Source organism: Aethalodelphis obliquidens, unplaced genomic scaffold (genome assembly GCF_003676395.1).
Source record: "Aethalodelphis obliquidens isolate GAN/ISIS:26980383/991018 unplaced genomic scaffold, ASM367639v1 scaffold20, whole genome shotgun sequence".
NCBI lineage: Eukaryota > Metazoa > Chordata > Mammalia > Artiodactyla > Delphinidae > Aethalodelphis > Aethalodelphis obliquidens.
This window is the reverse complement of record NW_020837964.1, coordinates 17,962,916-17,988,882: the sequence shown is the minus strand read 5'-3', so window position 1 is coordinate 17,988,882 and position 25,967 is coordinate 17,962,916. Positions and strand designations below refer to the sequence as shown.

Below are 25,967 nucleotides of genomic sequence, written 5' to 3'. Positions count from 1 at the left end.
CCCTGCACTCTGCTCCCGGGGCCAGGCTACGCTCCTCCCGTGGCCGCCACCAACCACCCACGCCCCATGGCTAGAACACGCCAGACCGGGGCCTTGCGCTCTCTCCCCCACCCCGGCTCTGCCTAGTGGCCGGAAACTGCCATCTCCTATCAGTGATCTGCTGGACAGTTTGGGGAGACGTTGAATCATATGAGGTAGTCTAGGTAAGTGGAGAAACTTAAGGTAACAATAGCTCCCCTCTCTGAAAAAAAAGTTTGGCTTTTCCTGAGGGAATGTAAGTTTCTACTCCCCCGAAACACGGTCATAAAACCAGAAACACCATCTCCTTTTCCTCTCTCCTCCCGTCTGCTCTCTTCCTCGGTACAGGAAGCGTCCTGTGCAGCTAGGCTGGAGGGAGAATAATGAAGCCTTGAGTGAAGGGTTACACTCATGGTAATGGTAGTCTAGGTAATTAGGACCAACTCTTCCATGGAAAATAACTTAAGCTGGATGAAACGTTGAAAAAAGCATTGCAAAGAGCTAACAGGAGAGTGAAGAATTAAGGATCAGACTCTAGGAGAAGCAAGAGACTAAGTCATAATCCCAACACTCAAAGCTGCTTTTGCCTGAAGGCATTTGCTGGTGGAAAGAGACACCTGTGAAAGCCAGCAGTAAAGTTGGTGGACTTGCAGTATAAGGGGTACAAATGTAAAAGTGTTGAAAGCTGGGAGTCTGAATAATCACCCCACATTTGAACTGGGACCCCAAATGAAGACATGCTCAAGAAAATGTTAAACAGGAGATAAGCCCTGGCATAGACATGTCTCCCAAATTCAGGTTGTCTTGGAGGTGTAGAGATCCTCAGCCTTCAAACTCTATAACATTGACCTAGTGGTGTGCCCGGGTGTCTGACAAAAGCAAATGGAAATGATCCTTAGAGAAAGGTATTATCATCGTAGACATCAAAGTATTCACACACACACTTCATTTTTAGTAACTTCCAGCACATTCTCAAAGATAACTAGATACACAAGGACATAAGAAATCGTGAAAGAACATGCAGAATTAATAGACAACAAACACAGACCCAAACACTTCTGGAATTATCAGAGAAAGAGTATAAAATAGCAATTCTTAGTATTTTTAAAGAGATAAAAGACAAGGTTGAAAATATCTACAAAAAACAAGCTTTAAAAATTGGCCTAGCAGTTTAGAAAAAATAACCAAATAGATTTTTTTTTTTTTTAATAAAAAAAAGCTAATTTAGGGCTTCCCTGGTGGCGCAGTGGTTGGGAGTCTGCCTGCCGATGCAGGGGACGCGGGTTCATGCCCCGGTCCGGGAGGATCCCACGTGCCGCGGAGCGGCTGGGCCCGTGGGCTGTGGCCGCTGGGCCTGCGCGTCCCGCAGCGGGAGAGGCCGCAGCGGTGGGAGGCCCGCGTACCGCAAAAAAAAAAAAAGCTAATTTAAAAAAACAACAGCTGTCTGTTTAGACAGCAAATTAAACATAAAAGAAGAGAGAATGAACTGGAATATCGGTGAGAAGAAATTGTCCAGAAACTATTATTGCACAGAGACAATGAGATGGAAAGTATAGAAGACAAAGTAAAATACCTTAAGCCATTGGGTAGAAAGCCCAACATAAATTTAATCAGATTCCCAGAAGGAAAATACAGAACAAGCTATATGAAAGACATACCAAGCTACAGATTCAAGAAGCCCAATGAAACTCAAGGAGCACAAATAAAAATAAGTCCACAACAGATACATTACGGTGAAACAATAAAATATAAAAGGTAAATAAAATCTTAAAAGCAATTAGAGAAAAAGATCAATTAACTTCAAGAAGTAACATCTGACTTCCCAATAGCATCTGTGGAAGCCATATGAATGGGGAATGAAATCTTCATTGTGCTTAAAATATCTGTCAACCTAGACGTATGTATACAGCAAAATCTTTCAGGAATGGAGACACAAGTATCTTTTATACAGCTAAAAACGGTCAATACTTCTTGCTCTCTGAGTGACCTGGCGCAAACTTCTTTTAAATGGGGCTACAATTGTCCCACCTGTTGGGACTTAATGCTAGGATTGAGTTAATATCTGTATAGGACTTTGCTCCTTGCCCGCTCGTAGTTGGTGTTCTTTAAAATGTTTGGTCCCAAGGTGAACAAGCTGGGGTTGTGGGGATGCTGCCCTTGCGGGGAACTCTCCGCGAGCGCGTCCTGGTGGGAGCGAGTGCTGCAGGGTCCTGCTGCCCGTCTCCCGGCCCGGACAACGCGTGCCTGCCGGTGGCCACGAGGGGGCGATGCCACACCGCAGTGGGTGCCCAGGAGGCCACAGAACTTGCACCAGGTGAGCCTGTTGCCGGCTTCCTCTCCTCTTTCTTCTTTCCCTTTGCGCCTTTAAAGGATGCTGGAATTTTCGCAGCACCTAAATAACGATATACTCCATCCACAAGGGATGCACCTGAGGGGGAGAGATCTGGAACACCTGGCAATAGGGCTGATCAGCGTCAGCGTCGGCTGTGGTCAGACCTGCAAATCTCAGGCAACACTGTCATAAATAATGCAAGAGGGGCTCAGTACCTCCGTGGGCAAAGTGGGTTTTTTTGCCACAACTTTTTCTTCAAAAAAAATTCAAACCAACAGAAACGTTTTCAAAACTGTACAATCAACAAACATTCATATATCTTTCATCTGGATTCACTGTCAATCCAATTTGCCAGGTTATTTACACACACATTTTATTTTGTTTTGGCTGAACCGTTTTAGACCTACTTGCAGACATCCTGACACTTTACACCTCAGATACTTCACCCTGCATCTCCTAAGATCAAGGACATTCTCACACGCAGCCACAATACCATTATCACACCTAAGACGCTCAGCATGGATACAATTAAATACAATTAAATGATATACAGTTCCATATTTAAATTTCCCCAGTTATTCCAGTTTTGTCCTGTATAGCTGTAAATTTGTTTTGTTTGTGATCCAGGACCTGACCAATGGTCACCTCATTTTTTCTTTCATGACATTTTTTTTTTTTTTTTTTTTTTTTGCAGTATGCGGGCTTCTCACTGTTACAGTGGCCTCTCCCGTTGCGGAGCACAGGCTCCGGACGCGCAGGCTCAGCGGCCATGGCTCATGGGCCCAGCCGCTCCGTGGCATATGGGATCTTCCCGGACCGGGGCACGAACTCGTGTCCCCTGCATCGGCAGGCGGACTCTCAACCACTGCGCCACCAGGGAAGCCCCTTTCATGACATTTTTGAAGAGTCCAGGGAAGTTGTCTTGTAGAAGATTCTACCATCTGAATCTGTCACCTATTTATTCTTTGTGATTAGATTCAAGAAAGTCAGTTTTGTGTAAATACTGCATAGGCCATGTTATCTTTTTCCGATTACATCGTATCAGGAGGCCCATCACATAGGCCTGTACTATATTAGTGACACTAAGTTTGATCACTGGGCTACATGTGACAGTTTCCTGTCATAAACAATACTCTTTAAACATTAACTCCCCATTTCCCCCTCTCCAGCCCTTGTCAATTATACCACCATTATACTTTCTGTCTATGATTTTGACTACTCTAAATACCTCATATATTTATTTATTTATTTTGGGCTGTGTTGGGTCTTCGTTTCTGTGCGAGGGCTTTCTCTAGTTGTGGCGAGCAGGGGTCACTCTTCATCGCGGTGCGCAGGCCTCTCACTGTCGCGGCCTCTCTTGTTGCAGAGCACAGGCTCCAGACGCGCAGGCTCAGTAGTTGTGGCTCACGGGCCTAGTTGCTCCGCGGCATGTGGGATCTTCCCAGACCAGGGCTCGAACCCGTGTCCCCTGCATTAGCAGGCAGATTCTCAACCACTGCGCCACCAGGGAAGCCCTAAATACCTCATATAAGTGAAATCATACAGTATTTTTCTTTTTGTGAGTTGCTTATTTCACTTAGAATAATGTCTTCAAGTTTTATCCATGTTATAGCATATTACAGAATTTCCTTCCTTTTTAAGGCCAAATAATATTCCGTGGAGTGTATTGGATTGGTCAAAAAGTTTCTTTCGGGCTTTTCTGTAACACCGTACAGAAAAACCCAGAGGAACTTTTTGGCCAACCCAATATATACCACTTTTCGGTAATCTATTCATCAATCAGACACTTGGGTTGCTCCCATGTTTTAGCTATTGTGAATAAGGCTACTATGAACATGGGTGTACAAATGTCTCTTCAAGACCCTGAAGAGGGTCTTGGATAATTCTTAATTTTTTTGGATATAGAATTGCTGGCTCATATGGTAATTCTATTTTTAATTTTTTGAGGAACTTCCATACTGCTTTCTACAGCGACTGAACCATTTTACATTCCTACTAAGAGTGCACAAGGGTTCCAGTTTCTCCACATCCTTGTCAACACATACTGTTTTCTGGGGTTTTTTTTAAATAAATTTATTTATTTATTTTTTGGCCGCGTTGGTTCTTGGATGCTCTGTCGCGGTGCGCGGGCTTCTCGTTGCGGTGCGTGGGCTTCTCTTGTTGCGGAGCACAGGCTCTAGGCGCATGGGCTCTAGCGCTCAGGCCCAGTAGTTGTGGTGCACGGGCTTAGTTGCTCTGCGGCTTGTGGGATCTTCCCAACCAGTGATCGAACCTGTGTCCCCTGCATTGGCAGGTGAATTCTTAACCACTGCGCCACCAGGGAAGTCCCTGTTTTCTGGCTTTTGGATAGTAGCCATCCTAATGGATGTGAGGTTGTATCTTGTAGTTTTGGTTTACATTTCCCTAACGATCAGTAATGTTGAGTATCTTTTCATGTGCTTATTGGCCGTTCATATGACTTCTTTGGGAAAATGTCTATTCAAATCTTTTGCTTATTTTTGAATCAGGTTGTTTGTTGTTTTGTTATTGAGTTTTAGGAGTTCTCTATATATTCTGGATATTAATCCTTTACCAGAAATATGCATATATGTGTGTATATATATATGTGTATATATACATATATATATTTAAAACCTGAAAAACAGTACTAGAGATTGTTTATGGATACATGCATATGGAGTAAATATATAAAGCTGTGTACAGGAATGATCAGCACTATATTCAGTGAGTGATGTTTGGGGCAGAGGGTGGGGATAGGGTCAGGTGCATAGGAAGCTTCAACCATAGCTGATGAGTTTTATTTATTAGAGTAGATCATGGTTAAATGGATGTTCATTATGTTGTTTTCCCTTTTTGTGTGTACACCTGAGATTATTTCACAGTTTTTTTTTTTTTTTTTTTGCAGTACGCGGGCCTCTCACTGTCGTGGCCTCTCCCGCTGCGGAGCACAGGCTCCGGACGCGCAGGCTCAGTGGCCATGGCTCACGGGCCCAGCCGCTCCGCGGCATGTGGCATCTTCCCGGACCAGGGCACGAACCCGTGTCCCCTGCATCGGCAGGCGGACTCTCAACCACTGCGCCACCAGGGAAGCCCCACAGAATTTTAAAAAACAAAATGTAGTGGTTTTTTAAAAAAGTTTATTTATTTATTGGCTGTGTTGGCTCTTTGTTGCTGCCTGAGGGCTTTCTCTATTTGCAGAGAGCGGGGCTGCTCTTCATTGCGGTGCATGGGCTTCTCATTGCGGTGGCTTCTCTTGTTGCGGAGCACGGGCTCTAGGTGCACGGGCTTCAGTAGTTGTGGCTCACGGGCTCTAGAGTGCAGGCTCAGTAGCTGTGGCGCATGGGCTTAGTTGCTCCACGCATGTGGGATCTTCCCGGACCAGGGATGCAACCTGTGTCCCCTGCATTGGCAGGCCATTTTTATCCACTGCGCCACCAGGGAAGCCCAAAATGTAGTTTCTTAAAGAAAAAAAAAAAAAGCTTTACTTTATTGAGCAACTACTAGGTTCAAAAAGCTTAACATTCATTATCTACTTTAATCCCCACTTCACCCCTTTAATCACTTGCCACCACTCTGCCCTTTGTCTACTCCACTCCAGTCACACTGGCCTCCCTACTGCCTTTTTTTGGGGGGGGGCGGGGTGTGTGTGTGGCTGTGTTGGGTCTTTGTTGCTGTGTGTGGGCTTTCTCTAGTTGCGGTGAGCAGGGGCTACTCTTACGTGTGGTGCGTGGGCTTCTCATTATGGTCACCCCTTACTGGGCTCCCTTCAAGGTGAGAAACCTGCCCGCAGAGCGGGCGCGTTTGGTGGGGCCGAGCTAAGAGTGTGTCCAAGGCGTGCACGAGGGCTCCATCGCCCCTTCCATCTCCGGGGATCTCCGGAGTAGCCCCCACCGGCCTCAGCACATGGGAATCGGCCGTCACCAACGTAGAGCTGGCCGCCACTCGAACTCCCCTCCCCCCCAATCCATCCCCGCTCCCCACGCCCCTTCTCCGGCTCGCCACTCTCGGCGCTCGCCTGTCTCCGCCCTGGCCCCACGTGCGCGCGTGCTCGGGTGCTCTGCCCGGGAAGTGCTGGCGGGAGCGGCGACAGCGGCGGGAGGTTCGGTTGTCGCCCGTTGCTGCGTGGCACCGTGCTTGTTGGCCGCCATTGCAGGTCAGGCTGCGGGAAGCGAGGGCCGAGCCTGGAATGGGGGCCAGGGAGCGGGAAACTAGGGAGCTGGGGCTGGGCGGGGCACGCGGCTCGAGGAGAATGGCGAGCTGAGGGGCACGGAGCAGGGAGGCCGGGAAGGGGGAGGGGAATGGGGAGGGCCGTGCAGAGGCGAGGGCGACCCAGAGGGGCCCCTGGTAGGAGGGCCGGGAATTTGGAGAAGGGAGCAATGTGGAGTCAGAAGGTGGAGGGAAGAAAGGGAGCGAGCAGGGCAGAGCGGGAGAAGGGCTGAAGGAGTGGCCGAGCGTGGGCGGAGGACGGAGAAGGGGGCGGCGCGGGCCGGAACCTCGAGGTACGTGCAGAAAGGGGCTCTTCCCTGTGTGGGGAGGGAACCCAGCACGGGATGCTTGCAAGAGTGGGGTAGAACTGGAACCCAGGAAGTAGCGGGAACATCAGAAAGGAGACTTAGCCGGGTATAGGACTGTGAGGTTCCTTCGAGGGGACATTTTAAGTCGTGGGGGAGAGGCTGCCGGGAGCGGTAATTGGGAGGGTGGTTGGAAGGAAGAGACAGTCTGGAGAGTGATCCAGCTTCATTTGTGGGCAGAGTGAGAGACGAGATAAGAGTGGGGTGGAGTCGGGTCCTGGAGGAGTGAAGTACTTTAGAATTGAGGGGGGAATTAGGGAACGATTTGGAAAATGAGGGTGGTAGAGGGATAACGTTTAAAGAGTAATCTTTGGGAGGAGGGAGAACGGTTTGTAAAGACTATTCCGGGGGTGGGGAGTGGAGGAAGGCAGTTTAAAGAATAGTCTCCTTGGGAGGTAGGAGAAAGGGTAAACAGCTTGGTGAGAGGTCCTAGAGAAATTTTCAGGGTAATTTGGAGGGGGATGGGGAAGAGAGGGGAAGCGGATGGAGAAGTCCCAGAAAGTGGGCGGGGCTAGAAACAGGAAGTGTTTGTAGGTCAAATTGAAGGGAGGGGAGGGGGTCGGGGAGAGGGTGGAGAAGATGGGGGCTGGTGGGAGGGGAATCCAGTACAGAGGGAGACCTCAAGTAGAGCTATAAAGGAAGGGGCTTTGGGGAAAATAGGGTGCCACAGCAGTAGGAGGAGGAAGGGTAGAAGGGGCCGCAGAGTAGCAGAAGATGCAGAAAACTGGAGGAACTCTGATCGACTGAAGCCATCTTTTCTGCCCATTGTCTACAAATAACCAGTAATTGATTTCCTCCTCATGGGAATCTTAAAATGTGATAGGAAAGTAAAAAAAAGTTTGGCCAAAAAGTTCGTTCAGTTGTTTCAGCAAGATGACTCTAGTAGGGCTTAGTTTCTTTAACTTCATTAAAAACAATTTTGCTAGATTATATTGTGGCAGCATTTTAAAAAAACTTATAAGGAAGAAAAAAAGCAACATTTTTGGCATATTATGCGTTATTATTTCAAGAAAGGTAGAAACGCAACTGAAACAAAAAAAAGATTTGTGCAGTGTATGGAGAAGGTGCTGTGACTGATCGAACGTGTCAGAAGTGGTTTTTGAAGTTTCTTGCTGGAGATTTCTTGCTGGACCATGCTCCACAGTTGGGTAGACCAGTTGAAGTTGATAGCGATCAAATCGAGACATTAATTGAGAACAATCAACGTTATACCATGCAGGAGATAGCCGACATACTCAAAGTATCCACATCAAGCGTTGAAAATCATTTGCACCAGCCTGGTTACGTTAATCGCTTTGATGTTTGGGTTCCACCTAAGTTAAGCGAAGAAAACCTTCTTGACCGTATTTCCACATGGGATTCTCTACTTAGACATAACAAAAATGTTCCGTTTTTAAAATAAATTGTGACGGGCAATGAAAAGTGGATACTGTACGGTAATGTGGAATGGAAGAGATCGCCGGGCAAGTGAAATGATCCACCACCAACCACACCAAAGGCCGATCTTCATTCAAAAATGGTGATGTTGTGTATATGGTGGGATTGGAAAGGAGTCCTCTATTATGAGCTCCTTCCAGAAAACCAAACGATTAATTCCAACAAGTACTGCTCCCAGTTAGACCAACTGAAAACAGTACTTGACGAAAAGCGTCCGGAATTAGTCAACAGAGAACGCATAATCTTCCATTAGGATACTACAAGACTGAATGTTTCTTTTTTTCTTTTTTTTTTTTTGCTGTACGCGGGCCTCTCACTGTTGTGGCCTCTCCCGTTGCGGAGCACAGGCTCTGGACGCACAGGCTCAGCGGCCATGGCTCACGGGCTCAGCCGTTCCGCGGCATGTGGGATCTTCCCAGACCAGGGCACGAACGCGTGTCCCCTGCATCGGCAGGCGGACTCTCAACCACTGCGCCACCAGGGAAGCCCCAAGACTGAATGTTTCTTTGATGACCAGGCAAAAACTGTTACACCTTGGCTGGGAAGTTCTGATTCATCCGCCATATTCACCAGACATTGCACCTTCGGATTTCCATTTATTTCGGTCTTTACAAGATTCTCTTAATGGAAAAATTTTCAATTCCCTGGAAGACTATAAAAGACACCTGGAACAGTTCTTTGCTCAAAAAGATAAAACGTTTTGGGAAGATGGAATTATGAAGTTGCCTGAAAAATGGCAGAAGATAGTGGAACAAAATGGTGAATACGTTATTCAATAAAGTTCTTGGTGAAAATGAAAAATGTGTCTCTTATTTTTACTTAAAAACCGAAGGAACTTTTCGGCCAGCCCAATATTATCCACTTTATAGGTAGGTAAACTAAGCTCAGAGGAATGAAATAATTTGCCCAAGGTCATGTAGCTAATAATGGTGGAGTCAGTTCCATCTCACACTCAGAATAAAGCCCAAGTTCTTTTGACAAAGAGCTACAAGGACCTCTCTGATCTGAGCCCTGCCTGCCCCCCTAATCAACTCAAACACAAGTTTATTCCTACCTCAGGGCCTTTACACCTGCTATTTTTACTCCAAAACTGCTTTTCACTGGGCTGGCTCCTTCTTACCCTTAAGGTCTTGATTCAAATACAAGGCTTTCCTGATAACACAATGACTTTTTGTCTCTTTAACCCATTTTAGTTTACATGTTGTATTTTTTATTTGCTTACTGTCTAACATCTGTTCCCACTACTCCCACCCCTCATGAGGACAGGGGCTTTGCCTGCTTTGTTCACTGCTATATCCTTAATGCTGGCACATAGTAGGTGCTCAATAAGTATTTGCTGAATGAATGACCTTACAGGGAGGTAAAACAGTTAAAAACAATCTAACTCAGTTCTTTGGGCATCTTGAAATAACAATTCTTGCATGGTGAGCTTCGAAGATTAAAAAAATAAAAGAAGTCACAAGGCCTAGAACCACAGGATATATTTTTAAAGAAATGAGAGTTTCGATTATCCCACCACTCACAGGCTGGACCTGGGGGTGTTCACAGGGCTCTGTGCTCTGAGAGCCCTTTGTCTCCAGAGAAGGAGGAACCCTGGCAGGAAGGGTGAGCAATCCACCAGCACCACTATTTGGGTAATAACTAGGCCTTTTCTTCCCAGGCTTGTTCTGCTGCTCCCCACACCCCTTCCCACAGGCAGAAATCTTCTCTATTTAACCAGGAAGTGGAGCTCTCTGAAGACCCTGGAGGTCAACCATGAATTGAATAAGGTGTGACAGGCAGAGAGAGCAGTACTTGATGAGGGAGGCTGAGTTCTTGTGATCTTGGACAAGGAAACTTTTCTTTCTCTCCCTTTTTTTTTTTGCTGGTGGGGGGGGTTGGCTACCATGGGGGCTTGAGTAAAGAGAGTTGAATTAATCATCTCAGTTCCCAGCCCACTCTCTTAATTGGTTTGTACAAGGCTTCTCTCTGGTTTTATTAATTCACACATTCATTCATTTCTTTTTATCCCTATCCTCCACTCCCATTACCCTCCTCCCCCATTCCGTTTAATAAAATACCTCTGAATTTGTGTGTAGCTTTGTCAAATGTATAGTGTTGTGTCATGTGAATGTGAATTTAATTTTTTAATTAAAAAGGATCTACTATAAATCACTTCTGTTCCTTACTCTGGTAGTCAGTAAGAAACTCCTGGTATTCATATCTTTGAGCAGTCCCCTCTTGCACTGCATAGAGGTGACCTTACTCAACAAACAGGATATTGCAAGGATAACTGTGCAAATTCCAAGGCTAGGGGATGAAAGACATCACAGTATCCTCTTTCTGTCTCATTGATCACCCACTCTAGGGGAAGCCGGCTACCATGCTGTGAGGACACTCAAGCAGCCCTATGGAGTGGTCTAAGAGGAGCTGAGGCCTCCTGCCAACAGTTATTACCAACTTACCAGCCATGTACGTGAGCCATTTTGAATGATTCTCCCGCCCCAGTCAAACCTACAGACGACTACAGCCCCAGCAACATCTTAACTGCAACCTCATGAGAGATCCCAAGCCAGAGCCAGTTAGTCAAGCCATTCCCAAGTTCCTGACCCACAGGAGCCTTGTGAGATAATAATGTTTATCTAACTCTCTTGTGTCACAGCATATTCTTTTTTCCCCCACCATTTAAAAATGTAAAAATCATTCTCAGCTTGAGCCGAGCTGTCAAGTTGGAAATGATGTTTCTAAATGATAAGAGGAGACAAGGCACTGGAGAGCATGGGGCCTTCTTTTCTAAGCTGGCAGAAGTGAAACTATTCATAACTTTTCTTAGGGGCAGTTTGATGATTATGTGCCAAAAGCCTGAAATGCCTGCACATCCTTTGACTCAACGAATTCCCTAGGAATTTGTCCTGAAGCAGTAATTGGTCAAAGATGAATGTGTTTGGTGGTGGGGAAACAAAAATCACACCTAAGTATCCCACTTCAGGAGATGGAATACTACATATGCATATGATATCTTAAGAAAGATGTTCTAGGGAATTCTCTGGCAGTCCAGTCGTTAGGACTCTGTGCTTTCTCTGCCAAGGGCCCGGGTTTGATCCCTGGTGGGGAAACTAAGATCCCACAAGCCATGCACAGCGAGGAAAAAAAAAAAAAAAAAGTTCTATAGAAGGATTTCTAACGCTAGGGAAAGATGTTAATAATTCAGTTAAGGTAAGGGGAGGGGAGGGATCCATTATAAAATGATGGATACGGAATGATCTCATTTTTCTAGGGAAAAAATACGTATGAAGGAAATCACTGGGAAAATACAATGATGTACTGAGTGCTTGCTATGGGCCATACACTGTTTTTAGTGCTTTTTATAGCCTCATTTAATTGTCACACAACTCTGAGTAGGTGCTGTTATTACTCCCATATTACAGGTGAAGAAACTGAGGTCAGAGAGGTGAAATGAGCTGCCAGAGGTCACGCAGATGGTGAGTGATGAAGCCAGGATTCGAAGCCATGCGCTGGCTCCAGAGTCACCCAAAATAGTCCCCATGGTCACCTCCATGTTTACATCTGAGGAGTGAGACCAAGATGATCCTTATTCCCTTTATCTGTATTTCCTGATTTTTCTACAATTAATATTTCTTCTACAATTAATATTTTTAAAAGCCCTCTTGTAGTGGTCGGTGCCTTTGAAAGTATGAAAGAGGAGAGAGTTTTGGAGGGGAGGTGTTGTGTAGAGAAAAATCAGGAACGGGATGGGGCTTGGCTCACCTCAAACCCTACCCAAGCCCCAAACCCTCTCTCCTTTCATTCTCAAAAATATCAAGGAGGGGCTTCCCTGGTGGCGCAGTGGTTGAGAGTCCGCCTGCCGGTGCAGGGGACACGGGTTCGTGCCCTGGTCCGGGAGGATCCCGCGTGCCACAGAGCGGCTGGGACCGTGAGCCGTGGCTGCTGAGCCTGCGCGTCCAGAGCCTGTGCTCCTCAGCGGGAGAGGCCACAACAGTGAGAGGCCCGCGTACCGCAAAAAAAAAAAAATCAAGGAAGTCAAAGGTCTGATATCTGCTGTGTGACCTTGAACTGGTTCCTCACCCTTTTGGAGCCCTTTTCGAAATACGTCACAGGGAAGGGCGGGGGTGGGGGGGGTAGGGGGTGCAGAGAGGAGGAAGCTGGCGCCAGAGGTGCAGCAGGGAGGGACAGGTCTAGGGATGGGTCCCCTCCTGTCATCTCCTCTCCCCCGGGGCTTTGAGGAGTGACTTACCCAGTCTCTGAATGTAACTCTGGGAAAGTCTGTGCTGCAGTGAGCACTGGACAGCGAGTCCAAAGACCTGGGTTCTGCTCACATCTCACCATTGGTTACCTGTGTCCTAGTCAGTTCCATTTCTGAGCCTTGGCTTTCTCAGCCATTGAAGGGGCAAATGCCTGGCTGGTTGTGACAACGTGAGGAAAGGTGCTTTGTGAGAGGCTAAGCAACTGTGTGCTATGTCATGGGTCAACAAACTACGACATTACTTCTGTAGTTCCTTTTTAACAGCTTTATTGAGATATAATTCAAATACCACACAATTCACCCACTGAAAATGTACACTTCAGCAAATTTTAGTATATTCACAGTCGTGCAAGCATCACCATGATCAAATTTTCGTCATGCCCCAAAGAGCCCTTTAGTTATCACCCTCCCCCGCCCCAGTCCCCTCAGGCCCAGGCAACAACTCCTCTGCTTTCTGTTTCCAGAGACATTTCATATCCATGAAATCATACATGTGCCATCTTTGTCTGGCTTCCTTCACTTAGCATGTTTTCAAGGCTATTCCATATTGTAGCATATATCAAACTTTGGTTCCTTTTTATGGCTGAACGATATTCCATTGTATGGTTATACCACATTTTGTTTATCCATTCATCAGTTGATGGACATTTGTGTTTTTCTTCTACTTTTTGGCTGTTATGAATAGCTATAAACTTTGATGTACACATGTGTGGATTTATGTTTTCATTTATTTTGGGTATATACTTAGCAGAATTGCTGGGTTAAATAGTAATTATGTTTAACATTTTGAGGCAACACCTGTTTTTTGTTTTTGTTTTATTTATTTATTTTTGGTTGCGTTCAGTCTTCGTTGTTGAGCACAGGCTTTCTCTAGTTGCGTCGAGCGGGAGCTACTCTTTGTTGCGGTGCACGGGCTTCTCATTGTGGTGGCTCCTCTTGTCGTGGAGCATGGGCTATAGGCTCATGGGCTTCAGTAGTTGTGGCACACGGGCTCAGTAGTTGTGGCTCGCAGGCTCTAGAGCGCAGGCTCAGTAGTTGTAGCTCGCGGGTTTAGTTGCTCCGCGGCATGTGGGATTTTCCCAGACCAGGGCTTGAATCTGTGTCCCCTACATTGGCAAGTGGATTCTTAACCACTGAGCCACCAGGGAAGTCCCAACACCTGTTTTTATATAGTCCAGGAGTTAAGAATGGTTTTTATGTTCTTATGGTAGGGAAAAAATGGTAGGGAAAAAATCAAAAAAAGAATAATATTTTATAACGTGAAAATTACACAGAAGTCAAATTTCAGTGTCCACAAAGAAAGTTTCACAGGACAGCTGCTTTCATTCATTTATGTATTGTCTATGGTGCTTTTGCATTACAGTGGCAGAGATGAGGAGTATGACAGACCATTTGGCCTTCAAGCCTAAAGTATTTACTGTCTGGTCTTTTATAGAAAATGTTTGTCGACCCCTGAACTGTGTGTTGGTATTATTAATTATTGTTTGGTGGAGGCAGCTTGAGTATGCTGCCTTGATTGGAATAGGACTCAGGTTGCCAGGTGCTGGCCTATGAGCATAAAGGGATGAGAGCGCCTGTCTAGCCCCATTTTCTGGATTGAGAAACTGAGTCCTGCAGGAGGGCCCAGGCTCATGCAAGCTGAGGGGGAAGTGAGGGCCTAGCTTTCTTTTACTCCTTGGCAGCCTCCTCACCTTCAGCTAAGAACACCCAGTTGTGAATAATTCATGGCTAATGTTTGCATATCACTCCATCTTGTCAGAGCACTTTGATCATCATTAATTAGTCAGAACCTGGCTCTGGCTGTTGCCTAATAAAACATAAACATAAGTGGCTTAGATGTCTCCATTCCTAAAACTGAAGGTTCCATCTCCATAGCAAGGCTTTGTACCCGCAGATTCTTTCTCTCTGCCCATCACCTCATCACCTCTCAAAGACCTACTGTTTTGGCCTGAAAGTCAGGTTTCCTGAAGGATGGAGGGCAGTTGCAGGGTTGGAGCCCAGTCCTCATAGCAGAGAAGTCACATCCCCTCTCTGCCCCTCAGTGTCTTTGTCGGGAAGATACGAGTAATGATGCCTATCTCTGGGGTTGTTTGTATTTGTAAAAGTGTTCTGAAAGGAGCCCTCATACACCGCTGGTGGGAAGGTAAAATGGCACAGCCATTGAGGGACCCTCCCAGTTCCTCAACTGACTAAATGTAGAGTTACCGTATGACCCAGCAATACCATTCCTATGTATATACCCCAGAGAAACGAAAACGTGTCCACACAAAATCTTGTACACAAATGTTCATAGCAACATTATTCAAAATAGCCAAAGAGCAGAAACAACCCAAATGTCCATCAGCTGATGGATGGACAAATAAAATGTGGCACATCTATACAATGGAATATTATTTGGCCATAAAAAGTAAAGAAGTATTGATACACGCTACAAAATGGATGAAAACATTACATTAAGTGAGAGAAACCAGACACAAAAGGCCACATACTGTATGATTCCATTTATGCAAAATGTCCGGAATAGGCAAATCCATAGAGTCAGAAAGAGATGAGTGGTTGCCAGGGGCTGTGGAGGATATGGAGAGTGACTGTAAATGGACACAAGGTTTCTTTGTGGGGTGATGGAAATGTCCTAAAATTGAACATGGTGATGGTTTCACAACTCTGTGAATATATTAAAAAACATTGAATTGCAGACTTAAAATGGATGAATTTTATGGTACGTAAATTATACCCCAATAACACTTTTTAAAAAGTGCTCTGAAAACTGTAAAGTGATGAGTATGGTGTTACTCACATGCATAATAGATGACCTGTCATAATGGATGGAGCTGAGTATTCTGACCTGTCAGTTTAGGGTAGTTCCTAAGACTTTTGAAATTGGAGACACCTGGATATCTTCCTGTACATTATCTCAGGCAACTCATTTAACTCTGAGGCCAGCTGTAGAATTGGGACAGTAATCTCTGTCTCTTAGGATTGTTGTGACAATTAAATGAATACTGTAGGAACATGCTGAGCTTGGTACTTGACACCTAGTAGATGTCTAGTGAATGATGATGACTATTTCTACATTGAGTTACCCGACTCCTCCCAGCCATCCCAGGGAGCGAGTCCGTGCTCTTCCACTCTCCTCAGAATCTACTGTTTCCAAATCTTGCCTGTTCATAAGAATTACCAGGAGCATCTTTTAAAAATACAGATTCCAAGGCCCCACTTCAGACCCATTGATAAGAATCTGTATTTTTAAAAACTCTCCAGATGAGTCCTATAATCAGATAAATTTGGAAGTAAGGCTGGTCCAACCTGGAAACATTTTGCTTCTTATTTATACCCTTCCACAAACCCTTATTTTCCATTGTTTGCTGTTTTACCCTGACTCGCTTTTCTTTTGCCAAAGATCCCTCTATTTAAGAGCTCATGCTCTTGACTTCAGTAATAACGCCAGCATGAGATTTTATAATTTCCTCATACTTTAATTTAGGGCAAAGATTGATAACATTAACAATAACAGCAATACTGAACCTACATGTGTTTGGTGCTCTGCAGGGGTTTCCCAGGGACCTTTATGTCCTCACAGCAGCCTCGTTAGTGGATTTAAATAAGTTAAATAACTTCTATCTTTGGGCTTCCCTGGTGGTGCAGTGGTTGGGAGTCTGCCTGCCAATGAAGGGAACACGGGTTTGTGCCCCGATCTGGGAGGATTCCCACGTGCCGCGGAGCGGCTGGGCCCATGGGCCCATGAGCCATGGCCGCTGAGCCTGCGCGTCCGGAGCCTGTACGTCCGGAGCCTGTGCTCCGCAGCGTGAGAGGCCACAGCGGTGAGAGGCCCGCGTACCGCAAAAAAAAAAATAAAAAAAAAACTTCTCTCTTTTAGGAGAGAAAGTGGCACAGTCAAAATTGAATATATTTATATAAAGCACAAAATTAGGCAAAACTAATCTCTGTTTTTTTTTTTTTTGCGGTACACAGGCCTCTCACTGTTGTGGCCTCTCCTGTTGCGGAGCACAGGCTTCGGACGCGCAGGCTTAGCGGCCATGGCTCACGGGCCCAGCCGCTCCGTGGCATGTGGGATCTTCCGGGACCGGGGCACGAACCCGTGTGCCCTGTATCGCCAGGCGAACTCTCAACCACTGCGCCGCCAGGGAAGCCCTAATCTCTGTTTTCAAAGTCAAGATAATGATTACCCTTGGGTTGGGGGTTAGGGACTGATGGAGGTCAAAAAGATTCTTCGGGGGCAGGTCACGTTTTGTCCTTTATTCTGGGTGTTGGTAGCACGTGTGTTCATTGTCACTTAGGATCTGCTCACTTTTCTGTATTTGTGTTATACTTCAATGAAAAGTTTAAAAACATAGCAGTACTATATGATCCTAATTTTAAAAATTTGTATGTATACATTTGCACGAAAAAAGAATAGAAGGAAACTAAATCGAGGGACATTTTATAAAATAATTGGCCTAGATCATAAAAAATGTCAAGAAAGACAAAGAAAAAGCAAAAGGATATGTACTGTGTAGCACAGGGAATTAAACCCATTATCTTGAAATAACCTATAATGGAGTGTAATCTGCAAAAATATTGAATCACTGTGTTGTACACCTGAAACTAACACAATATTATAAATCAAATATGCTTCATTTAAAAAAAGAAAGAGAGGGCTTCCCTGGTGGCACAGTGGTTGAGCGTCCGCCTGCCAATGCAGGGGACACGGGTTCGTGCCCCGGTCCGGGAAGATCCCATATGCCGCGGAGCGGCTAGGCCCGTGAGCCATGGCCGCTGAGCCTGCGCGTCCGGAGCCTGTGCTCCGTAACGGGAGAGGCCACGACAGTGAGAGGCCCGCGTACCGCAAAAAAATATATATATATGGAATATGATCTCATTTTAATAAAACCATACATTATTTGTACGTCATATAATATATGCAAAGAATATTATAAATCACTAGGCTTGACACTAGTCAGTCAAAGAGGCTTCTAGGGAAGTGGTGTTTGTGTGTGTGTGTGTGTGTGTGTGTGTGTGTGTGTGTGTGTATGTGTGTGTGTGTTTTAATAAAACCATGAATTATTTTTCATCCTTACTAAAAACCCTGTGAAGTAGGATGTTGTTAGCTCCACTTTATAGATGGAGGAACTGAAGGTCAGAGTTTGAATCACTTGCTCAAGGTCACACAACCAGTACTCTTCCCACTCAAGCAGGCCTTCCCCAGAGACACTCTGAAGGAATAATCAAGGTGCCTTTGTGATTAATTGGATGGGGGAGTAGATGAGGGTACAAAGAGAGAAAGGGATTAAAAATGCCTAGGACACTTTGAGCCTGACCAAGTGAAAAATAATCAGCAAGTCAGGAGGGAGTGCCAGGTTACTGTGGAAAGGTTTAAGCCAAAGGAATGAATACCTAATGATGGAATTTGGTGCCTCAGATGAGGGCTTAGAGGAAAGTCCATAAGTGCACTCCTTGTTAGCTGGCCTTGCCACTGAGCACCTGAAGCCCCGTAGCAAGTGGACATTTTAAAGAGAAAAAAATTTCAACCTCACACTTCTAGGCAAATGGTGTAGTCCTCTGAGTGCTTGGGTCCTTCTGCATCAGCAGCTTGTACTTTCTGTGGCTCTGTGTGTCCTGACTGATTGACCAGGCTTAAAAGGCCTGCTGATGAATTTGAAATCTCAGGCTTCCAGCCTCTATAGGTCATCAGCAAAGACCAAAAGGCCTGGCATGAACTTGAGGTTATTATTCACCAAAAAGTCGTTATAAACCACAAGAACGCAAGCCCAGCAGGAGGGAACGGCTGCCCAGCTCCCTAGGCACACCATGTCCTCATGCGTCCATCCAGCATGATTCATAATTAAATCTGCAGCAGGCAGGAGGCAAAATAGAATTTCGTGTAAACCTGTGTGGGAGAAGCACTTTGAATACAATTTAATTTTAAAGTTCTAGAGCTCCAGAACTTGAAATGCTTGTGACATTTCAAGTTGAGGTTGTTTCTCCCTACCCTTCACTGGGACCATCTCCAGGGAGGGAGATGACACAAAGGGAAAAAAGTTGTTGGGTCAATAGGTGTATTAGTCAGGGTTCTCTAGAGAAACAGAACCAATAGGATAGGTATAGGTGTATAGAATGAGACTTACGATGAGAGATTGGCTCACATGATTATGGAGGCCAAGAAGTCCCACGATCTGCTGACTGCAAGCTGGAGGCTCAGGAAAGCCAGAGATGTAGTTCCAGTCCAAACCCAAAGGCCTGAGAAGGGGAGGAGTGGGGAGGGGCAATGGTATAATTCTTAGTCCAAGTCCAAAGGCCGAGAACCAGGAATCCAGGTGTTCAGGGGCAGCAGAAGATGGATGTCCCAGCTCAAGCAGAAAGGAAATTCACTCTTTCTCTGCTTTTTTGTTCTGTTTAGGCCCTCAATGGATTTGATAATGTCCACCAACATTGGTGAAGGCAGTCTTTTTTACTCAGTCTACTGATTCAAATGCTAATCTCTTTCAGAAACACCTAGAAGTAATGTTTTACCAGCTATCTGGGCATCCCTTAGCCCAATCATGTTGATGCAAAATTAACCATCACACTAGGTAATGTGTAGTTTTGGAAAACTGGCACTGAAGATGCCATATGTTCAGGTCCCATGTATGTTTCTAGTTAAATATATCATGAAAAAAAAAAAAAAGCCAGCATGTGGGCAAAGGATCTAAAGAATTCACAGAAGGAAATTCAAATTGTATGTAACTATATTACAGGCTCACCATGTTGCACAACTGCAGGGCGCGGCACTCCCACTGAATTCTATTCACAGAGATGCACATTGTAATGGTCTGTAAGAGAGGATGCTCAACCTCTCCAAAAATAAGAGAAATGCTAATTAAAATGATAAGGTAATGATTTTCATTTATTGAATTGGCAAAGCTCAAAGAGTTGCTAAGATCCTATGTTGCTGGGAGTGTAATTTGGTACCACCTCTATGGAGGGTGTAGTGAATACTATGGATTGGCTCTCTCAACCTGGGTCATTTCACCCTCTTCTAGTTGGTGATGTAGGAAAACTGACTCCTACAGTTCCCAGACTCCCCTGCCCTTAGGATTCCACCTGCCATGAATGAGAATTTCTGTTGCTCCACATCCTGTCAGCATTTGGTGTTATCAGCATTCTGGATTTTGGCCATTCTAATAGGTGTGTAGTGGTATTTCATTGTTGTTTTAACTTGCATTTCCCTCATGACATATGATGTGGAGCATCTTTTCATATGCTTATTTTCTGTCTGTATATCTTCTCAGATCTTTTGCACATTTCTTAATTGGGTTATTCTCTTGTTGAATTTTAAGAGTTCTTTATATATTTTGGATAACAGTCCTTTGTCAGGTAAGTCTTTTGCAATACAGTCTGTGACTTGTCTTTGCATTTTCTTGAAGGCATCTTTCACAGAGCAGAAGTTTTTAATTTTAATAAAGTCCAGCTAATCAGTTCTTTCTTTCATGGATCATGCTTTTGGTATTGTATCTAAAAAGTCATTGCCAAAACCAAGGTCATCTAGATTTTCTCATATGTTATCTTCTACTAGTTTATAGTTTTGCATTTTACCTTAAGGTCTGTGATCCATTTTGAGTTAAATTTTGTGCAGAGTGTAAGGTCTGTGTCTATATTCTTTTTTTTTTTCATGTGGATGTTCAGTTGTTCTAGCATCATTTGTTGAAAAGACTATTGCTTTCTCCATTGTATTTCTTTTGCTCTTTTGTCAAAGGTTGGTTGACTATGTTTATGTGGGTGTATTTCTGTGCTGTCTATTCTATTCTGTTGATCTATTTGTCTATGCTTTTGCTAATACCACGCTGTCTTGATTACTGTAGGTTAATGTTAAGTCTTCAAGTTGGGTAGTGTCAGTCCTCCAACTTTGTTCTTCTCCTTCAATATTGTGTTGGCCATTCTGGGTCCTTCGCCTCTACATATAAACTTTAGAGTCAGTTTGTTAGTATTCACAAAGTAACTTGCTGGGACTTTGATTAGGGTTGCATTGAATCAATAGATCAAGTTGGGAAGAACTGACACCTTGACAATATTGAGTCTTCCTATCCATGAACATGGAATTTCTCTCCATTCATTTACTTCTTCTTTGATTTCTTTCATCAGAATTTTGTAGCTTTCCTCTTTTAGACCTTGTATGTATTTTGTTAGATTCATACCTAAGTATTTCATTTTGGGGGATGCTAATGTAAATGGTACTGTGTTTTTAATTTCAAATTCCCCTTGTTCATTGCTGATATATAGGAAAGTGATTGACTTAAAAAAAATAATAACCTTGTGCCCTGCAACCTTGCTATAATCACGTATTATTTCCAGAATTTTTTTCCTTGATTCTTTCTGATTTTCTACATAGATGATAATGTCAGCTGTAAACAAAGACAGTTTTATTTCTTCCTTCCCAATCTGTATCCTTTTTATTTCCTTTTTTTGGTCTTATTGCATTATTTAGGACTTCCAGTATGATGTTGAAAAGCAGTGGTAAGAGGGGACATTTACCTTGTTCCTGATCTTAGTGGGAAAACCTCACGTTTCTTACCATGAAGCATGATGTTAACTTCAGATGATTTGTAGGTATTATTTATTCAGTTGAAAAAGTTCCCCACTATTCCTAGTTTACAGAGAGTTTTTCTCATGAATGGGTGTTGAATTTTGTCAAATGCTTTTTCTGCATGTATTGATATTATCATATGATTTTTCTTCTTTAACCTGTGGATGTGATAGATTACATTAATTACTTTTCGAATGTTGAACCAGCCTTGTATACCTGGGATAAATCCCAGTTGGTCATGATGTATAATTTTTATACATTATTGGATTCAATTTGCTAATGTTTTGTTGAGGATTTTTGTGCCTGTTTTAATAAGAGATGTTGTTCTGTACTTTTCTTGTAATGTCTTTGGTTTTGGCATTAGATTAATGCTGGACTCATAGAATGAGTTAGGAAGTAGTCTCTCTGCTTCTATCTTCTGAAAGAGATTATAGTGAATTGGTATAATTTTTTCCTTAAATGTCTGGTAGAATTCACTAGTGAATACATCTGGGTCTGATGCTTTCTGTTTTGAAAGGTTATTAATCATTTACTCAATTTCTTTAATTGATATAGTCCTATTCAGATTGTCCACTTCTTCTTGTGTGAGTTTTGACAGATTGTATCTTTCAGGGAATTGGTCCATTTCATCTAGGTTGTCATGTTTGTGGGCATAGAGTTGGTTCATAGTATTCCTTGATTATTTTTAATGTCCCAGGGATCTGTAGTGATGTCCCCTCTTTCATTTCTAATATTAGAAATTTGTATCCTCTCTTTTTTTCTTAGTCTAGCTAAAAGTTTATTGATTTTATTGATCTTTTCAAAGAACCAGCTTTTAGTTTTGTTGATTTTCTCTATTGATTTCCAGTTTTCAATTTCATTGATTTCTGCCCTAATTTTTATTATTTCTTTTCCTCTCCTGATTTTGGATTTAAGTTTCTCTTAGGGACTTCCCTGGTGATCCAGTGGTTAAGACCCTGCGCTTCCACTGCAGGGGGCACAGGTTCGATCCCTGGTCGGGGAACTAAGAGCCTGCATGCCTCGTGGCACAGCAAAAAACAAAACAGTAATTTTCTCTTATTTTTCTTGTTTCCTATGGTAAAAGCTTAGATGATTGAATTTAAATCTTTTTTTCTAACATATGATTCAGTGTTATAAGTTTCCCTTTAAGCACGAATTTTGCTGCATCCCACAAATTCTGATGAGTTGTGTTTCCATTTTCATTTAGTTCAAAATGTTTTAAAATTTATCTTGAATTTTGACCTGTGTGTTATTGAGAAGTGTGTTGTTTTATCTCCAAGTGCTTGGGGATTTTCGAGCTGTCTCTCTATTATTGATTTCTTGTTAAATTCCGTGGAGTCTGAAAGCAGACATTGTGTGATTTCTATCCTTTTAATTTTAGTAAGATGTGTTTTATGGCCCAGAATGTGGTTTGTCTTGGTGAATGTTTCATATGAGCTTGAGAAGAATATATATTCTGCTGTTGTTGGATGAAGTAGTCTATAGATATTTATCATATTGATGGTGATTGTTGGTGTTGCTGAGTTTAACTATGTCCTTACTGAGTTTCTGCCTGCTGGACCTATTTCTGATAGAGGAATGTTGAAGTCTCCAGCTATAATAGTAGATTCATCTATTTCTCTTTACATTTCTATCAGTTTTTGCCTCACATATTTTGATGCTCTGTTGTTAGGATCTATATGGTAAGGATTGTTATACCTTCTTGGAGAATTGATCCCTTTATCATTATGCAATGCCCCTCTTTATCTCTGATAACTTTCCTTGCTCTGAAGTCCAAAATCAATATAGCTACCCCTGCTTTCTTTTGATTACTGTTAGTATGGTATATCTTTCTCCATCCATTTTTTTTAAATTAATTTTTATTTTTGGCTGCGTTGTGTCTTCGTTGCTGCACACGGGCTTTCTCTAGTTGTGGCGAGCTGGGGCTACTCTTCATTGCGGTGCTTGGGCTTCTCATTGCGGTGGCTTCTTGTTGCAGAGCACGGGCTCTAGGTGCGCAGGCTTCAGTAGTTGTGGCATGTGGGCTCAGTAGTTGTGGCGCACGGGCTTAGTTGCCCCGCAGCATGTGGGATCTTCCCAGACCAGGGATTGAAACCGTGTCCCCTGCATTGGCAGACGGATTCCTAACCACTGTGCCACCAGGGAAGTCCCTCAAACTATGTTTTTGCCTTTTAGTTTGAGACTTTATATATATATATATATATATATATAGAGAGAGAGAGAGAGAGAGAGAGAGAGAGAGAGAGAGAGAGAGAGAGAGAGAGAGAGGGAGAGACATGATGTATTGGGTAGAAGGAACTCCTGTAAATAGGCTATGAGGTGGTAGGGTGTGGGGTTTGGAGAAGCATTCTGTCCTAGTCCCATGATTAGGTCTTAGTCTTTTCATGAGCCAGTACATCTGGACTGTGAACTTAAGTGCTTCTCAGTTGTTCCCCCCTTAGTTGGGGACATGACGGCTAGGGTGGACTGGAGTTGGGCATTTCCCTTCTCCCACGTGGAAAGCTGGAACTGTCTGGAGTCGTATATTTATTTTTTAATCATAATACTTTCTAAAAATAACCCTCAACACCCCTCCCCCCGCCCCAAATTTGGAGAGTCCTTTCCTCTTTTCTTATTTTCCTCTCTCTCTCGCTGTCTTCTCCATGAGAATCAGCTCAGGGGCTTTGGCAGGGTTGTGGTTGGACTGACCTCAATTTCTCTCTCCCGAAGTTTCTGTGAAATGAGAGGAAAAGGCCTCAGCAAATCCCCCAGCACTGGTTTGTGAGAGGAGAGCGTATTAGTCAGGCTTTCTCAGGCATCAAGGCAGAATCCTGCATGCCTGGGTGAGTGTGTGGGAGCAGTGAGCGTTTCTTGCCGGGATGGATGGGGAGGTGTGGCAGAGCCAGAAACTGCTCCCCAGGCTAGGGTATCCTGCAGGCAGCACCGCAGCATCACCGGGGACGTCTGAGCACAGCTGCCTAGCCTTCTTCTCTGGTGTTTGTGCTTCCTCAGGGAGCCAGTGAGATTGCTCCTCTTCTCCTCAGTCACATCAGATATGAGAGGATCTCAACCCACTGTCTGAGCTGCCGTGTTTTCTCATGACCCCACCATGACCACTCAGGCCATGACTGACTGAACCGGGAATGAACAACAGATCCAGGGGGACACCAGCTGGGTCAAGCCACTCATACTCCCTGTCCTGGAAATTTAGGACCTGGAGATAAAGTCAATTAGATGACAACGTAACATGCATGAAAGGAAAGGCTGTGGAGTGTTGGAGCTTCGGAGGTCATGGCGGGTGAGGTGAGGGAGAGGGAAGGGGTGACCAGAGGAGAGGCAGACATGAGAGAGCCTGGTAGCCCTGGGGGCACAACTTTGGTTCTTGACTTTGTGGTTCTGGTTCCTTATCGCCAGCCTTGTCATCTTCTCTCATTGGACTCCCCGGAGTAAACCTCTCTTTATCTGAGCTGACTTTGATTTCATCAGACTGTACCATCCTCTGCCCCTCCTTATGGCAGACATCTACAGACACTGGGTCACTCCTCTTTCCGCGAAGGTTTTTAACTTCTGGATCACTGTCCTTCTGTCCAACACCAAACGTCATAATTTTTTAATCATTCCAGTACTAACAATGAAGATGACCCTTGAAAACATCATGCTAAGTGAAAAAAGCCGGTCACAGAGGACCGCATATTATAAAATTCCAGTGATATAAAATGTCCAGAGACAAATCCATAGATACTGTAAGTAGAGTAGTGGCTGCCTGGGGCTGGGGAATGTGGGGAGATAGGAATTGATAGTAAAGAGGTATGGGTTTCTTTGGGGAGTAATAAAAATGTTTGAAAATTGATTTTAGTGATGGATTGGCACAACTCTGTAAATATGCTAAAAACCATTGAATTGTACACTTTCAACGGATGAATTATACGATACGTGAAGTATATCTCAGTAAAGCTGTTTTTAAAAACTGCTCAGTTCCCTGATTTTTTTTCCCCCAATAAACTTTTCCTCTACCTCACCTCAGCCACTCACTCCCATGGCCATAGCCTTGACCTTATCATTCCAATAGTTTCAGCCCCTCCATAATCTCAGTTTCAAGCATCCTGCTTGCTAATTGCCACCTCCAACTCCAGCCCTCTCTTCTACTATTCCAACTCCAGCAATTCTTTGACCCTTTTGGAACCTGCCATCCATTTATCCCACCACCTTTCCATTGTCTCTTACCCTTATCATTTCCTCACTTCCTTCTTTGTGTGGCTTAAATTCCATGGTCCAGCATTACTGTCATTCTTTTATGTACATCCTCAACTTCTTTGCCCCTCTGCTGTATTCACTTGGAAAAAAAAATTGTTAAATCCAACTCTTTGACCCTGCACCTGCACCCACACAGCTGAATAGGGCTGAGGAAAACTCAAAAACTTGTCTTGTTTCAAATGCCTGACCATTAACTTCAGATGGACCCCCCCCAGGGTCACTTGGCAATCTTCCTGTATTTCTTAGACCATTCATCCTCCCACTCTCCTAGAAGGTTATTTCACACCTTTTTCCTTTCTTGTCTTTTTTTTAAAAATATAAATTTATTTATTTTATTTGTTTTGGTTGCATTGGGTCTTTGTTGCTGCATGCAGGCTTTCTCTAGTTGCGGCGAGCGGGAGCTACTCTTCGTTGCGGTGTGTGGGCTTCTCATTGCGTTGGCTTCTCTTGTTGCGGAGCATGGGCTCTATGCATGCGGGCTCAGTAGTTGTGGCTTGTGGGCTCTAGAGTGCAGGCTCAGCAGTTGTGGCGCGTGGGCTTAGTTGCTCCGTGGCATGTGGGATCTTAGCGGAC

The 25,967-nt window shown here is 44.1% G+C and overlaps 1 protein-coding gene across 4 annotated transcripts in view; it reads left to right on the top strand.

The window, feature by feature from the left end:
• CDH3 (cadherin 3) overlaps positions 1 to 25,967 on the top strand; it is a 107,806-nt gene continuing 81,839 nt past the window's right edge. Inside the window, exons 1-3 of one of the 4 annotated variants that reach the window (XM_027119474.1) lie at positions 1 to 203; positions 10,706 to 10,809; positions 11,766 to 11,819. In XM_027119474.1, coding sequence (XP_026975275.1) covers positions 11,817 to 11,819 — 3 coding nt within the window. In that variant the 5' untranslated portion in view covers positions 1 to 203; positions 10,706 to 10,809; positions 11,766 to 11,816. Of the gene's footprint in view, positions 204 to 6,364; positions 6,504 to 10,705; positions 10,810 to 10,840; positions 10,961 to 11,765; positions 11,820 to 25,967 lie in introns of those variants that run through there. The other 3 variants (XM_027119473.1, XM_027119477.1, XM_027119476.1) reach the window with 3 other exon arrangements.